General features: G+C 37.5%; 1 protein-coding gene across 1 annotated transcript; it reads left to right on the forward strand.

The window, feature by feature from the left end:
* The first annotated feature begins 5,344 nt into the window (after nucleotides 1–5,344).
* Nucleotides 5,345–16,110, forward strand: LOC139114294 (mediator of RNA polymerase II transcription subunit 27-like). The gene is made up of 8 exons (XM_070675906.1): nucleotides 5,345–5,622; nucleotides 7,532–7,676; nucleotides 7,940–8,067; nucleotides 9,319–9,412; nucleotides 10,160–10,267; nucleotides 11,139–11,180; nucleotides 13,241–13,318; nucleotides 14,111–16,110. Exons 1-8 carry the CDS (start codon nucleotides 5,432–5,434, stop codon nucleotides 14,243–14,245), a joined length of 921 nt encoding a protein of 306 aa, XP_070532007.1. The 5' UTR covers nucleotides 5,345–5,431; the 3' UTR covers nucleotides 14,246–16,110.
* Nucleotides 16,111–16,280: the final 170 nt, after the last annotated feature.

The following is a 16,280-nucleotide window of genomic DNA, read 5'->3' on the forward strand; positions in this document are numbered from 1 at the left end:
CATCACACCAACCTAAAATTGCATCATTCAATTACAGTTTTCGACGCGCCCTTCGGATGCATAAGGGACTGGTCAGTTTCTTCGGCCGGGGGGGCGGTGGATTATTTTTTGCCGACGTAAAAAAATGGCTGACCCCCCCTATTCCAAATTTTTAAAACAGGGTGACCCCCCATTCCAAATTTCAAAAACAGGGTGACCCCCCCCCCCGCACGCGACAACTGTAAAACAAAAGGTGGGCACAAATATTATATATAAACTATCGTTTCCCGCCTAAAGTTTCAGGTCGATCACAGCCACCCGATGAGTGTAGGCGGCTCTGCAGCCTATACGAAACAAATTTGTAGTGGAAATGTAATATTTTAGATCATCCTGATCAACTCAGTTGTGTATATATATATATAATATATATATATATATTATATATATATATATATATATTATATATATATATATATATATATATATTACACATATATTATATTACATATATATATTATATATGTCATTTACATTTTAACAGTCATTCTGTGTTTTAAAGAAATTGTTGACATGTCAGTTGTAAGATAGGAATTTCAAAGTGTCAATCTTAAAGTTTGAATAAGGTACATTTTGAATGAGCTGTGAATGTATTTCACACTTTCTGTGCTTAAACAGATGTCCTGAACTGTTGTACAGAAATGGATGTCAATTATTAATATCAAAGAGGAAAAAGCGGTAAATCAAAAATTTTGATGGGTGTTTAGATTTGCCAGCCATCCAATTAAATCTCCTGAGGAGCCATAGAGAGGCATTTTAGCCAAATCTGATAAGTGCAGTGTCTGAGATGACCTTTTCTTGATTGAAACCATAAAAGCACAGCTAATAATGACAAAAACTGCCGTTTTTAACTGTTATTTTGGTCATAAAAAGCATCATTCTACAGAAAACCTGAGACAAAAAGGAAAACGGTTGCATCAATGAGAACGAAAGATATCTTGTCATTTCTCTATCTCTAAAATAAGTCACTGTATCAAATATATATTGTGAAATATTTGTGCATGTTGCTTTCTCATACTGAATTCTCATAGAGAGAACAGAAAAGTATCAGGAATTTGTCTTGCTTATCATATGAAATGCAGATTTCATAACGGTACACTTTCACTTAGCAAACATCAAGATATCTGTGGCATATATCTCTGATTTATTAAAGTATGGCGCCTGAAGGGCGCAGAGAAAATATGAAACATCCTGATATCTCTGATATATATGTCTTGTATATTAAAGTCATGCACAGGAAGGGCGTGCTGAAAAATGTCTGATATATTAAAGTAATGCGCTCAAAGAGCATGCTGAAAAACATTGAACATACAGATATCTCTGATATATGTATGCCTGATATGTCAAAGTTGGGCGTGCTGAAAAATATGTCTGATTATTAAAGTAACGCGCCCAAAGGGCGCGCCGAAAACCGCAACTGAATGATGAAATTTGAGGCTGACACGATGCATTTTAGGCAATGATGAGACTGTGTCGAAATTCAAAACACACTGACCCCCTATTGGGCATTTCAAAAACGTGGTGACCCCCCCTATCACCAAAGTCAAAAACAGGGTGACCCCCCCCCCCATGAATCCACCGCCCCGCCAGGCCGAAGAAACTGACCAGTCCCTAACTTTAATATATCACAGATATATCTGGATGTTAGCAAATTTGAAATGAAGTCTGTTTTGAAAGCATAATAATCAATATGAAATCTGCAGTTCATATACAAAGCATGACAAAAATCTGACCCTTTACTGTTTTCTCTATGAGAACTCAGTATGAGAAAGCAACATGCAATAATATTTCACAATACATTGATACTGTGACATATTTTAGGAGAAAAATAAAAAAACAGTTTTCTATTCTCGTTGATGAAACTATTTTTCTTCTTGTCACAGGTCTTTCTTTAAAAGGTGTTTTATTTCATGACTAAAATAATAGTTAAATAGGCCAGTTTTGTCATTATGAGCTGTGCGTTCATTTTTCAATGTTAAAAGAAAAGGTCCTCTCAGACACTGTGCACATCAGCTTTGACTACAACTTATAACCAGATATGAACTGAAAATGCTCACGTGTTTCATTATATATTGAAGTTATGTGTAAATTTGAACCTTTGCCACATGTTTGTGACTTCATTGAAATTATTATGATCAACATAATGAACAATAATCACCGCCGATTAATTCTAAAAGGTCATGAAGTATACAAATATGTAATTACCTGAAATAAAAATATTAAAGTTATATGACTGCTCTTATTGTATCACCACTTTACATAGCAAGTGTAATTACCGTTGGCCAAGTCCTTCAAGCCATATATGCCGAGCTGTGAAAGCTCATTAGATATGCAAATTAAATTAGCTGACATGAAAATGTGAAATGACTTTCGATATTGTTTTAACCTAGTACCTGGTATAATCATCAATGTACATAGCATGTTTTGCCAACTTTGATCAAGTAAATCCCGGTATATATCCCTAATAAGCAAAGTTCATTAAATATGTAAATTAGGAAGTGGCCTAAGTAAAAATGCTTAATGATTGTCAATAATGTTGTATCATGGTATCTGCAATATGTGTAGCAAATTTTGTCAACTTTGGTCAAGTCAATTCAGATATATATCTCTAATTAGGAAAGATCATTAAATATGCAAATTAGGAATTGGCTGAAGAGAAAATGCTTAATGACTTTCAATAATATTGTATTATAGTGTCTTTAATATACATAGTAAGTTTCATCAATTTTGATCAAGTCAATTCAGATAAATATCCCTAATTATGAAAATTCATTTAATATTCAAATTAGGTTTTGACTGAAGTAAAAATGTCTTTTGACTTTCAATAATGTTATATCACAGTATCTTTGATGTATATAGCAAGGTTCAACAACTACAATCAAGTTAATTTTGATATATATCCCTAATTGGGAAAGTTCATTAAATATGCAAATTCGGAATTGGCTCAAGTAAAAATGCTTAATGACTTTCAAAAATGTTGTATCATAGTGGCTTCAATACATGTAGCAAGTTTCATCAACTTTGGTCCAGTCATTTCAAATATATATCCCTAATTAACAAAGTTCATGAAATATGCAAATTAGGAATTGGCTGAAGTTAAAACGCTTAACGACTTTCAATAATGTTAAATCATAGTATCTTTAATATACATACCAAGTTTGGTTAATTTTGATCGAGTCAAATCAGACATATCCCTTGTTAGGAAAGTTCATTAAATATGCAAATTAGCATTTATCTTTCATGTCACCCCTTAATGGTTCCCACTGCTGATATATCTTGGTGTGATCAACATTTGTAGCAAATCTCATCAAATTGTGTGTAGTCGTTTTTAATGTATATCCTTTTTTTCTAAAATCATTAATTATGCAAATGAGCAAAACATATGCAAGCCACACCCACCAAAAACTAATCAGTTCTTGCCATTTGCTAACTGAATATATGTACCAGATTTGATTCTGATCTGATAAGCCGTTTTTGAGATATCGGACCAACAGACAGACAGACAGACACACAGACGGACAGACAGACAGACGGACAGACAGACAGACAGACAGACATCGCTGCGACATATGCTCACGTGTATAAACACGTGAGCAAAAAATAGATCTCTCGGGCTTCTCAGGAGACTGTAATTGGAACCAGACAACTTTCTCTGCATTATCCATTGTCTTGGTATGGTGTAATTTAGCTGTGGATCCATAGCTGTGGTGTTTTTAGACGGGATTCCTGCCTTTTACGGGCTGGTTTGGACTTTTACGACTTTAACCCCGCCACCACAAGCGCAGGAATCCCGTCTAAAAACACCACAGCTATGGACCAACAGCTAGGTGTAATTGTACTTTGTTAATACTGTTGGAACGATGATAGTTTCCTTTATCAAAACAGGGAAAACCAACATTAACATTCAAACCCTTGTAAGCTCGTACAAGGATAACTATTAAAGAACGGTTTCAGCATGTGAGATTGCTTACATGTCCGTCCCCAGGGTGGGGTGGGGATGGAGATGTCTTGGTCTCAGCATAAGTTTCTTCTTACTATTGTTTATTTTTAAATACTTTTGACTATGATAGTGTTGCCAATAAAGATTTTGGTGTCTTGGTCTTACGTTAGCACTGGTTTTGTAACGATTTCTTTTTCGCCTTCCCGTGTCACGTATTTGTCCTTTGGCAATCTTACGCGAAGTTTTGTCACTTTGTTGCGTCTATTATCAGATGCGTTTGATTGCCTAATGCGCAAAAGCAAGCAAGGGTAATATGTGGACGCTGTCATCAGATTATCCCCGGATTCACTTTGACAAAGTCAACAATGAACGCACCAGGGAGGTATAACTGTTATTATAATAGTACCTTGCTGGTGCTTGTGCTAAAACCAAGACACCTCTATCCCCACCCCACCCCAGGGGGCGGACATATAAGCAATCCCCTATGGTTTCAGAGAACTGAAATAATGCCTTGTCACTGAAAATGAACTTTTGTACCTAAATTATCATGAAAACACAAGACAATACAACTCCTTTGTTATTTTTGGTTCTGTAGTATCAACTACAATGTCATGTACTTTCCGAACCTTTTCCCTCCCATTTTCTTCTGCAGAAGGTCCACCATGATGGTTAAAGGGTTAAAAGTACATCTCACTGCCCACTGTTAAGCTTGTTGAAATAGCCTGCAAAGGGGAAATTTTCAGCCTAAACCAAAATTTACATATTGGCAATTTATTTACCTTGAATGATACTGATTATTGGACCTATATGTATATTTTATATTTTTTACATAGTATGTATGCTATGATGACACCTATATGTATATTTCATATTTTTTACATATGTATGCTATGATGACAAACTGGAGTCTGGCCATTTCTGTTGTTAATATACAGAATACAAATAATGAAAAATTGTCAAAAGATACAGCTAACTGTCCCATAAATATGTTAATCTTCACCCAAAGAGGGAAAACAGACTTTCAGAGAGCCAAACATGGGGTCATAAACGCCTAACATGATGACTGGCAACAGTCTAACTAGACATTGAAGTTATTGATTTACTACTGTTCTCTCTTCGATATTAGTGATTGACATCAATTTATGTAGAACAGTTCTGGACATCTGGTTTTTTGCAGAAAGTGTGAAATAGGATTCACAGCGCATTCAAAATACTGTAGGCCTAATCACACTTTAAAATTGAAAATTTGATTTAAACAAAACATTGACATTAACACCACCAGCCAATGTATTTTTCAGTCGTTCTCCCCGCTTTGTAAAGAATTCACTTCTTTAATTCCACTCTGTTTCTCCCTTCGCACAGAAAACACATCTCAGACATCTCTACGTCGCGCGTCCCAAACTTGGAAACAGTCAATCAATTTTCAACAAGCTAAGGGGTACTTACTCCAGGAAAATGGCGGACGGCAGTAACTTGGACACGATAAACGCTGCTCTCTCGGCTACACAAAAGCTGCGAGCAAGCGTTACTAGAGTGTTCACTCATCTTAAAGATGGAGTTAAAAGCACCAAGGGAGAAGTGACAAAGGAAGGTGTATTCGTTTCCGAGCTGAAAAAAGGCTTATCGGGCGTTAATGATGATTTCAGGTGCGTGCATGTATTGTGTGGATAGAGGGGACTGTATTGTATAAACAGTGTGGTGGTACTGTACTTCCTGCAGAAGTAGCTACTGAGTACAGTCACATGTGGTTCGAGACATTGCTATACAAGCGACTTTTGGTGTAGCCCATGATTTTTCCGACAACTTTGTGTGGTTAGGCTACGGAACTGTAGTAGCATGAAGAGACCTCGCTTCTACCTCTATTATGGCAGTCGTGTAAACCGTGAAGGTTGAAACATGGAGGTTTACTCCATGGTTGAAACGAGATCTCGCTTCTACATCTAAAAGTAAACTTCTGCACCGTACACCGAGAGCGTACAGCAGCAGTAGGTTCATGATGTGACTCACAGGGTTTTAGCATGGAGCATTAGAAGTAGTAGCTCCAATAACCATGCTAAAACGTGAGCCAAATGAAATTTGGTATAGCAAGCATAGGGAAAGAAAGATCATGTGTAGACTGACTTACAAGACTGTATGGCAGCCTTTGTTATGTAGCCGAATCTCACGTGTCTTCTCACATCTGAAGTCAGTATTCATGAGTTTCACCTCAACTCTTAGAAGACCTAGCACTAGTAGCAGCACTGTTGTCTATAGCTCTGCATTGCAGGACTGTTGTGTCACTGGCTACGCCTCTCACCACTTACTGCAGCCCTACTGACTGTTGTAGGCTAAACCACTGACTCCGCATCAATTTTGTGGAGATTCTCCCACTGAAATCAGCTGACTTTGAATCCAAAACTTGTTTCCATCTTCATTTCTTAGTACACCTACCTCGTCAGACTCTAGGCATATGATGTGCTCAGCTGCACCTTTGCAAAACCACTTTTTGATTTCTATGCGAGGAAACGGTAACCATTTGTATCAGTGCACAGTCGCCTGTTTTTCTCAAATCTGCTCTGCCTACGTGCCCCATAGACTTGTGTACATATGCCTGAGAAGAAGAAAGTCAGGAAACCAACTGGGTATAAGGACTGTGCCATACCATCTTCAGCGTTCAATTTTACTGTGAAAATTAGCAAGTTCATCTATCATGTAACCGTCGATCGTTCCCTATCATTCTCAAAATTCATACCTGATACTTAATCTTCTTCAAAATTGCTTGTTTCGTGTGATTTTCGGGCAAGTTTTAGAAACACCTCACCAAAACATGTGTGAGAAACATTCCAGTCACATCACACTGAACATTGGGCACCTCTACTTTACTATCATTGGCGCAGCCTACCCATTCAGGGTGACCTGAATGTTGCTAATGCTTATGTTTTGGCGAGGTGTCTCTCGAACTCGGCTGGAAATCACATGAAAATTCATATCTGATACTTCATCTGCATAAAAAATACTCATTTCGTGTGATTTTCGGCTGAATTTGAGAGACTTACCGCCAAAACATAAGCATGAGCAGCATTCCAGTCACCCCGCATGGATAGGTGCCAGTGGCAGCAACATCAATGAAGAAGAGGTGCCCAAGAGGTGACCGGAATGTTGCTCACGCTTATGTTTTGGCAATGTGTCCATAGAATTCTGCTGAAAATCACATGAAACAAGCATTTTTGAAACAGATTAAGTATCAGGTATGAATTTTGGAGAATTCTTGTTCAACTACAGCCTCTAGTACATGTAAGATAAACCATAATGTTTACATTTGGATGACAGTCCAGACCAGAATTCACTTGTCAAAAATAAATACATGTATGCAGTTATATGTACAGGCTGAGCTTACAAGCAGATCACAACTTGCATTGGGTGGTAGAACAAAATACTGTAGTTGAGGTACAAAAAAAGCAAAGTGAAAAAATGGCCCTTTAAAGGTAACAGTAAAATATCTCAGCCACTGGAGTGACAGACTGGTCTAATTTCTGTTGTAATTAATTTCGTTGTCTTCCATCTCTTTCCGTACAGTGAACTGGAAAAGTTGACCTCATCATTACAAAAGTTCACAGATACCATCCCCATGGGCAACAGTGGTCTCCTCAGTCTTGACCCAGTGCAGGACAAAACACCACTGTACACACAGCTCCTACAGTCTTATAAATGGTCATCAAAGGTATTTTTCTCAGTTCTTACATCAAGATGGAAATACTACCTATGGTTGGCTACAAATGTGGCTTATTAAACTACAAAAAAATGATCAATAGAGGGCGTTTTGGTAGAGCATCAAAGTAAAAAAGTGTCTTAATACACTGGAATGACTCAGTCAGTGGCAGAAGTTCACAAGCTATGTAAGGTTTATGAATCGTGAAATTTACATAAAAATATATTAATGCTTTTAATTTTGGAAACTCAGATTGCTATGATTATTTGTGGCAGGTTCAAACACACAGCAGCCTGGCTAGTTCCATGCTGACACAGAATTCCTTGAAACGGACAACAGTGGCCACTGGATTATCAGCCAAGAGGAAGAAACTAACTCCAACAAGCCATGCAGTACCTTCTCAGTAAGTGTCCTACTTCAATTCCAACAGTGATATTTGGTATGAATGGACATTCTCTACAATGATTTTTAGCTCCTATGGTCTACATATATGTCTATAGAAGCTAGTAGTATGGGTATTTATATAGCGTCCATCGTCAGTCTTTATGTAGTTATGGATGTATTTATGTATGTACGTACGTATGTATGTACATACGTCTGTACATGTGTATCTATGTACTGTATATATGTATGTACATGTATGTAAATTTATGTAAATGTATCTATGTATGTATGTTTTAACTTATTTAGTCATGCATTATTTTTCCTATCAACCACTATTTTTAACTGAATTCTAAAGTTCTCCTTTTGTAGTCTTTGTGTTCTGTAAAAAGATACTTACGCCTCTACCTGGGCTTTCAGGAAGGTACCATTTTGAGAAGAGGGTTATTGCTTATCATCCATGTACAATTTTTGATACCCTGTTGACTGGATCAAATTCAATCAGTACATTTGAAGACTTTAAAGTGGAAGCATCTTCACTCAGACTGAGCGTGTAGGTCCTGAAAGTGATGCAATACACAGCATTTTTGTCTCAGATGTAGTGAATGGATAGTTTTACTCAGTCCTCTGCAAGTTCTGTCAGTGTAAAAGCTATTTATCTCATGACTATCGGTATTTACACTCAAGATTGAGACATGCTGCAAGTGCTAATCATGCATATAGTATCTGTGTCAGTTTTCCTATCTTTCCTCAGTGACCTAATGGTAACTGTTCACAGACTTTGGATTTCTTATTCATCATTTAACTTTAAGACTGAAAGATTCAAAGTTCATGAAGAGTCAAATGACCAAATCATTTAGCCTTATCAGGTTAGATACTCCTTTGTAATGTATATATCTAAGTCATGTGGGTTAATTTTGTCTTTGTCAAATTTTTACATATCAGCAGGGTGAATATGGTACTTATATGCCATATCTATATGTGTGAGCAGAAGTGAACAATTTGATTCAGTGTTTTGTGACAGCCAGATCGGCATACGCATGTCCAATGGTTATGCAGTCTACTTTGCCAGACCTGCATACTGTATGTTTCTTTCCATACATGAGTACTGCTTTTCACTGGTCTGTTGGCATATTCACAGTTTCAAACAAAAACTTTGGTGGATTTTGAACTTTAAACCCCCGAGTTTGCTTACCCCAGGGGTCTGTACTTTGCATCAATTTATGTACAGTATGTTACAGTGATGTTTGTCTTTTCTCCCCTGGCTTTTCAGTCTAGTCGATGCTATCGTTGCAAATCTGGACAGACTGTTCAATGACATGTCCATCACAGTCAACAGACCCAAGGGTGCTGGAGCCGTATTACAGGTAAACAATCTCATCTCTGTACGCTAGAAGTAGATTTTAAAGCTGCCTGGTCCATTTCTTTCAATTTTATAAAAACTCACAGAGTAATGAATAAGACATCAATTGTAGCCTGGTCCTCCTCCTTTGTTGAGGGACTGTGAATGTAGTTTGGAAAACTACTTTCATTTGGCAGTGTAGTGTATGATATTATCCCAGATATTATCACCATGTTTATTCATTCTGAATCCCATGTAGTAGTAAGCAACCAAGACTATACTGAATTATTTGTACCCAGATCAGCTTTATGGCAGCATGCCACATGCTTGCAGTATCTGCAGTTGACTCAAATGAAAAACAATATCGCTATCAAGTTAATTAACAAAGTGGCTCACTAATTACCGAGTGAATTTATGAATACGTGTACATGTATGGCTCGCTGTAGACAGTAGCTGTGTATTTTGCTGATTAGGTGTCCAATGTTCAGGTATCATGGCTGTAAAACAGTATGTGCCAGATCCTGATATGATGCCTTCTCCTTATGCCGGTTAGTTTTGCTACAAATGTTGAAAAATGGAAAAACAATGCAGGAGGAGTTTGTCAATGTTTTCACTCAAACTCAAGATTTGGTTGTGGAGATTTCATCTGCCACAAAAATTACCGTTTAGCATTGCTGCAAACACCTCATGTACTTTTTACCACTATTCCAGTCACAGAATGTTGTTGTACAGGGTTCCCAACACTCTGTCTGTTCTTGAACCTGTTTGATAGGTAACCGTTGGCAGGACACTGAGTGCCATTGTGGTATTACGTGGACTTCTGATAGAGAGGGTGGTTGTCAGGGGATACCACGAAAACTCACACAAAGATGACGGACAGGTGTGTTTTTTTCCAAGTGTACATGTAGACTGACGATTCCATAGTATTAGTCATCTTAATCAAGGCTGCATTACATGCAAGTATCAGAGAGTTATCTAATTGAAATGGTTCACAATTTATTAATAATATCTCGAACTTCAGCACTAGTGCCTCAAAACACAGCGTTTTAATATTTTGCTCAAACTTTCCCCGGAGAAACTCTGAACCATTTTCCATTTCATGATCATGGATGAAAACCAGGGGTCACATTTGGTGATTGAGATTGTAGAAACAAATTATCTAAAATTTACCAATATTTGAAATTCATAAAGGCAACTGTAACCTGTGTTAATCTGTGCATAAAAACTAAATGTTTGATAGTCATAAAAATAAATCAGTGAAACTTCATAAATCCCACAGGCTTCAAAATAAAGCCACACAAGCAACTGATCAGCCAAGCATTGTCAAAAAATTGAGAGTTCAAGAACTGTCACCAAAGTTCGTTCTGCTTTGAAGTAAGAGAGATTTATGAATAAATTAAAATTGTGTACCATTTATTATGATGGTGATGATGTCCGTACAGATGCTTACTTTCCATTGATATTATTGTGTCATGTGCCTGCCTTGTACTTCTTAATGCAAACCTATGCTTGGCTTAAACACACGGCATACCTACAAGCTATTGCTTGTTGAAAAGATTTTGCATTGATCCTTGTTCTTCTTGATCTTTTGTCGTCGTGAAACTGAAAGACAAGCATTACTTGTAACATCATGTTGGTGAAAATAAAAGAAAATCAGTGAGAAGGAAACACTTCTAATTTTCTTTGACTAAGAAGGCAAAGTTGACTGAAATGTACTTGCAAAATTATCATTTCAATCGTTATTTTGGCAGTTAGATCTCTGGACACCTTCAAGGTATCAAGTCTTTCAAAAGGTGAGACTCACATTTCTACATGCTCATGCTTTGAATCACATTTCTAAATTTCTATCAACAGTGTTCCCCTGAGGGGATTTGAGGGATGGGCCTCCTGATATTCAGGCAATATATTCACATGTTAATAACCATACAAAGAATATATGTTCACAACACAAGGGATATGCAAATTATCAATTGTTATATAAATTGGCTGTCCCTTTGTTTTCCCAAGCGGAGGAGGATACTGCTCAATTACAAAATTGCAGTCAGTTAACCCATTTTGTGGATTTTCTTTCTACAAATGTACCTGAATGGTTCTACTCCGGAATAAAAAGGACGCTATGTGTTCTACAGACTCAGTATGCCCAAATAATCACGTGATGCCGGTACAAACAAACCCACATGTGTACTAACGAGTATGGAAATGCACGTATGTCTATGCGTGTTTGCGCACATGGCTTTGTTTGTACCGTGGTCGATTCGAATTCCGGGTTGGCCTATTATTCTTGCATTCAAAAATTTTGGGCCTTAAAGTATTAATAGTCGCGCCAGCGGCTTACTGACTACGCATGCGCTTATTCATAATATACTATGCGAGTAACCGGAAGTGTACCCTTCTTTCGTGGGCGCCGCCATGTTTTTTTTGAGTACTCGTAAATAAACAAATACGAAACAAATTATTATTATATAACATGCCATTTATAAAATATACCTCTTTTATTAGCCAGTAAATGTTATTATGCACCTTGTCACTGATACAGAATATCGTTAATATAGATAAAGGGAGAAAACAGTCGCGCATATGAACGGTGGCATACGCAAAGAATGCTGGGATTGAATTTTAGAAAAGCGCCCCCAGTGTCAATAATTAAATTCAAAAATTGCCAGTTTTTAGACGGAACGCTATAGTTTTCAGCTTGCAAGTGGAAGTTGGGCAGTGCAGTTACTATTGCAATGATAATGATTGCATGATACGTCCCTTGTTTAACGCAATAGGCTGTTATCAATGTAAAACTTGCCAATTTTTGTCCAAAATATTTACACGTTACAGAAAATCTATAGGCCTACCTGCACTGCTGCAGGGTTTGACGTCCGCGCGTGTACGTACGTGAACTGCTTTCATCAGAGGGAAACTGGGCATAGTTGTCATATATACGTTTATGAAGTAACAATTAATTACATTTTATCATGAATCAATACAAATAACATTGCCAATCTTAACCCCTGGCGCGACACCAAGGGCTGAGCCCTATATAATATTATGTTTTGTGAGCATGTAGGTCAGTATTATCCTACACAGATTCTGACGTTCACTTAAAGCCCCATTAGCTGCATCTCTTTGCATTTACTTACCAAAAGACCTTCCAATCGTGAGAGAGATGTTTTGGATTCCTGTAACGAACTCACATTGTCTTTGAAAATGTCAGTATTTCAATCTTTTGTGCTGGATGTGGTCAATGAGATTAACTTGCTTACCTATATGTATGCGGCGGCCATATTTGAATTGCAACTCAAAAGTTATCTGGTTGTTCAAATCAGAGTTGTGCATTTTTCACTAATGTTTGAAAACATTTCTGCGATCACACTTCAGTTAGCACTTTTACATGAGTTACCGGTACATGTGATTTCAAATAATCTTACTTAAAAAACGCAAAAAAGAAACAGCTAGTGGGGCTTTAATGATTATCAACCTGGTACTGCTGTTAGTGCTGTCACTCATATGTTGTATCATTGATAAAATTTTCCAGTGACTTTACAATGAATCCCCCATAGTGGAATGGGGTGAAATGCTAATTTATCAGAAGTAATCAACAGGCAAAGAGAATTAGTAAAACAAAAGTAATTTACATTGTTGGCCATGAGGGCGCTGTACTTAAAGCAGCAGTCCTCAGTTTCGGGTTCTTACATTGGTCCTTGTTGACATTGACCATTTATGTGATGTTAGTTCTTTATTCTCTTTTGAAAGTTGTGTTCAGTTAATCAAGTTTTGTTCAGAAATAAAGCTGATAACCAGCCTGCCCCTTTTAATAATACGAGAATGAATTCTCTTTAACACAGCAATTTTCTCTGCTTCTTAGCTTACAGATCACGCCATGGCGGCCATGTTACACTACCATCTACCACATCTGCCAGAAATTGCCATCAAATCGTTCATGGTAAGTTTCCTGTTATTCTCCTATTTGGCAAAGAAAAGTCAGGGTAGAAAAGATAGAAAACACTGTGAAACATGCCAGCAAGTCTTTTGAGACCTACTCTGGTGTTTTGACTGAAATAATTAGTGCGTCCAAGTTCTACTGAAACTATCTTCCATAGTTCATTGGTTTATCAGTTTTGTAGCTTTTCAGTATGAAAGGGCCAGTGGCTGTATCTATAGATAATTTTTCAGTATTTTTTGTTTTTTAATGTCAACTCCCATTTCTTGTTTTACTCCCCAAAAGCATGTTGATATACACAGTATTCAGTTTGCCAACCCAGCCTGTTATATGTAGACTGCATTGTTATTGTTGACAAGTGAATTCTAGTCAAGACTAGAATCAAATATAAGCAATAACAGTGCATTTTACACATATAGCTGCTGTGTTGGTAAGCTAAATAGTTGGTGTTTGAACATGCTCTGGGGAGTAGAACCATGACTTGCAATTTAAATACAAAAATCAAAATAGCAAATAAAAATCATCAAAAGTTACAGCTACTGGCCCTTCATAGTGACAATTCCCTCAAAGAATGTAGTTTATCGATGCTTCTTTCTGCCGTCAGTAGTGAAGTGTCTCATACAGGAGCTTTGACAAGAAGGAGGTGCTTGTATGAATAGGCAGCATAACTTTGCATATTTGATATCATATTTCTCGTAGGATAAGTATTGCTATTATTAACAGTTTCTTTGTGACTTTGTGACTTGATTCACATATTAGAGTTCTGTGCTTACTTGCAATGTTCTATCTTTGCAGACATGGTTGCACAGCTACACCACCCTGTTTTCCACTCCGTGTCACAGATGCGGTAAATACCTGAACAACAACCTGCCACCGACGTGGCGCGATTTCAGAACACTTGATGTTACTCATGATAATTGTCGACAATGATGAGTGAGATGGAAGATAAGACTGCCTTCGCCCCTCAGAATCGGGTGCCAACATGACTGCCATACAGTTGTCAATGTCACATTGTGTTTTCATAAAGTTTAAGGCATATATGCAAGTTTTATTTGAATTATGCCCCTTTGTGAAGCCCTCTGACACAGTGTCATAGCCACTGGTATTTGTGATTATTTGGTCTGATTGCTGACTCCTCTGAGATATTCAGAAAAAGAAAAAAGGTTGTTGAAGGATACTGAAGCCATCTATTGACACCAATGCGATGTGTGCCACCCACCAGTCAGTCTTATCTCTTTTTACCATCGATCACATTCCAAGTGGCAAGATGACCAGAGTGAACTGTACAGGTGCTGGTCTTCTGGTCAAGTAGATAGCTGCAACACTGACACTTTGTTCCTATGGTCACCTGATTTAGTCAGTGACCTTGGCAGTGATAGCTTCCCCAATCTGTTTGCCAACCTGAGTCAATTTTGTCCCCCGGCTACCACCATTCAAGCGCTGAACAGCCAGTCATGTGATCTCCAGGTGATATTCATGAATGCTTTGACGAAGCAAGTACCTGCTGATCTCCATGGTAACCAGTGTTCTCCTGTGGCTGCCTGTCAAAATACAAGAGCGAGATGGAGTTCATGCTCATTAGATACTGACATTCAATGATTGCTGAAGTCCAAAGGCCATGAAGATTGATTTTTTTTATATTTGACAAAATGGTCAGACAGTAGACAATCCATTGCTACATGAGTATCTCATTCACGTAGCTCAATACATGCAGTATGTCTCCGCACCCACTTAATGCTGAAAATTTCTAGTGGAGAATTTGAGCTGCCAAAAGCATTGAAACCTACATTATGAACTTTTTCATATGTGATATTTCAAAAAAGACACTTATCTTGCAGAAAAATGGTAATAAGCAGTTTTCACAATGGTGCCTATTGTAGCACTTGGGTTTACACAATACATAGTTAGCATTCAATGATTGTTACAGACATGGCGAACCCTTGATGTGTATGGTTACTGTGCATTATGACAAACTCAGCCTATTACATGTCTTGTACATGTGTATAGAACGCCTCTTGCCCCGTAAGATTCAATGGTAACTTGTTGATGACATAGCAGACCGCATTTGACTGAAAGTGAACATTTTCAGCTTGACAACTTTGGGTTTAAAAATGGTCAAATCTCATGTTTTAGGAAATCTGGTTTTTAGGAAATTTTTGCATTTAATATCAATTTGATAAACCGCATGACAGTGATTGAGATATATCAATGGGCCATTTGATGATGAAAATTGTCCTATGTTTTAAAATATTGTCATCTGTCATGGAAATAAAGCATATGATTGTCATTTAGAAAATTAACCCAAAAATTTTGAGTGCAAATTGTGCTAGAGAGGCATGTAATAAAAAAACATAGCCCAAACAAGCCACTATGTGCCTTCAAGGCAGGACACCATTTTCCCTCCCGACATTGAGCTAATGGTGACCTGCCCTTGGGCACATGATATGGGATGGCACTTAAAACTGCAGCTTTGACCATGCATTGTGGAGAGTTTAAATTGATGTAGATTCAGTGTTTTTAAACACAAAGACACCAAATTTACAATTGCATAAATGATGTACATTTGAAGAACAGCCTCAACCCGTATTCTGCGATGCAGTATGACTTCCAATTGCCAAGTCAGGAAAAAAGCAATAGCATTCGACCAAAGTAGTTTTGTTCACCTACTGGTATGGTATGCTACAGCAGGTTCAGTCAGTAAAAACCATGTTTATCTATGTCTTCAGAGGCTTTAAATGTTCAAGTCCGAGTTATTAAAAGTGCATCTATGGGATATGTCATGCCCTACCTTTGAACCAACTCAATGTGAGGCTAAATTGCGCTGTTCCCATATCATGGTTTTCAAAAATAGGGTAGTTAGGTCGGCAGGGATTTTTTTTTCTTCCAAAGTATTGTTATTTGTATATATGTATTTTTCAGGGGTTCAGGGCGGTCAAACACAAGCCACAACATTTTCAGAAAAATG

Source organism: Ptychodera flava, chromosome 16, assembly GCF_041260155.1.
Source record: "Ptychodera flava strain L36383 chromosome 16, AS_Pfla_20210202, whole genome shotgun sequence".
NCBI classification, from domain to species: Eukaryota; Metazoa; Hemichordata; class Enteropneusta; family Ptychoderidae; genus Ptychodera; species Ptychodera flava.